Raw genomic sequence first — 465 nt, forward strand, 5'->3', positions numbered from 1 at the left:
GGTGGTGCACACCTGACAGTCCCAGCTACTCGGGAGGCTGAGGCAGGAGGATCACCTGAGCCAGGAGATCGAGGCTGTGGTGAGCCGTGATCATGCCCCCCTGCACGCCAGCCTGGGGCGCAGAGGGAGACCCCGACTCAAAAAAAAGTGTTTAGCGGAGCCTGAAGCCGGTGAGCGCTACCACGTGGCTGGGTCGTGCGAGGCGTACACACACGTCGACTTCCCGTGCGGTGCCGCACCCATTTCACAGATGCGGACACGGAGGCGCAGAGGGGAAGGGTCGGCCCGGAATGGCCAGGCGGGATGTGCAGGGGTGTCCGCCTTCTCCGTGGCCTCCCCCGTCTCCCGGAGGGGAGTGACTGAAACGCCCAGACGGGCCACCCGAGGGCTTCCACGGGTCCGGGCCGCGCGGGCCCCCTCACCTCCTTGGAAGGCTGGAGCGGCTCCTCCGTCCCCTGGGCCGCC

At 68.4% G+C, this 465-nt stretch overlaps 1 protein-coding gene across 1 annotated transcript in view; it reads right to left on the reverse strand.

The window, feature by feature from the left end:
- The window catches only part of PLIN4 (perilipin 4), a 9,321-nt gene that overhangs the window by 8,111 nt on the left and 745 nt on the right, over positions 1-465 (reverse strand). The window contains exon 3 of the mRNA XM_021711614.1: positions 423-455. Within this exon, the coding sequence (XP_021567289.1) occupies positions 423-455 (33 nt within the window). The remainder of the gene's footprint in view (positions 1-422; positions 456-465) is intronic.

This window comes from Carlito syrichta, unplaced genomic scaffold, assembly GCF_000164805.1.
Source record: "Carlito syrichta isolate Samal-C Ts95f unplaced genomic scaffold, Tarsius_syrichta-2.0.1 Scaffold84696, whole genome shotgun sequence".
Classification (NCBI taxonomy): Eukaryota; Metazoa; Chordata; class Mammalia; order Primates; family Tarsiidae; genus Carlito; species Carlito syrichta.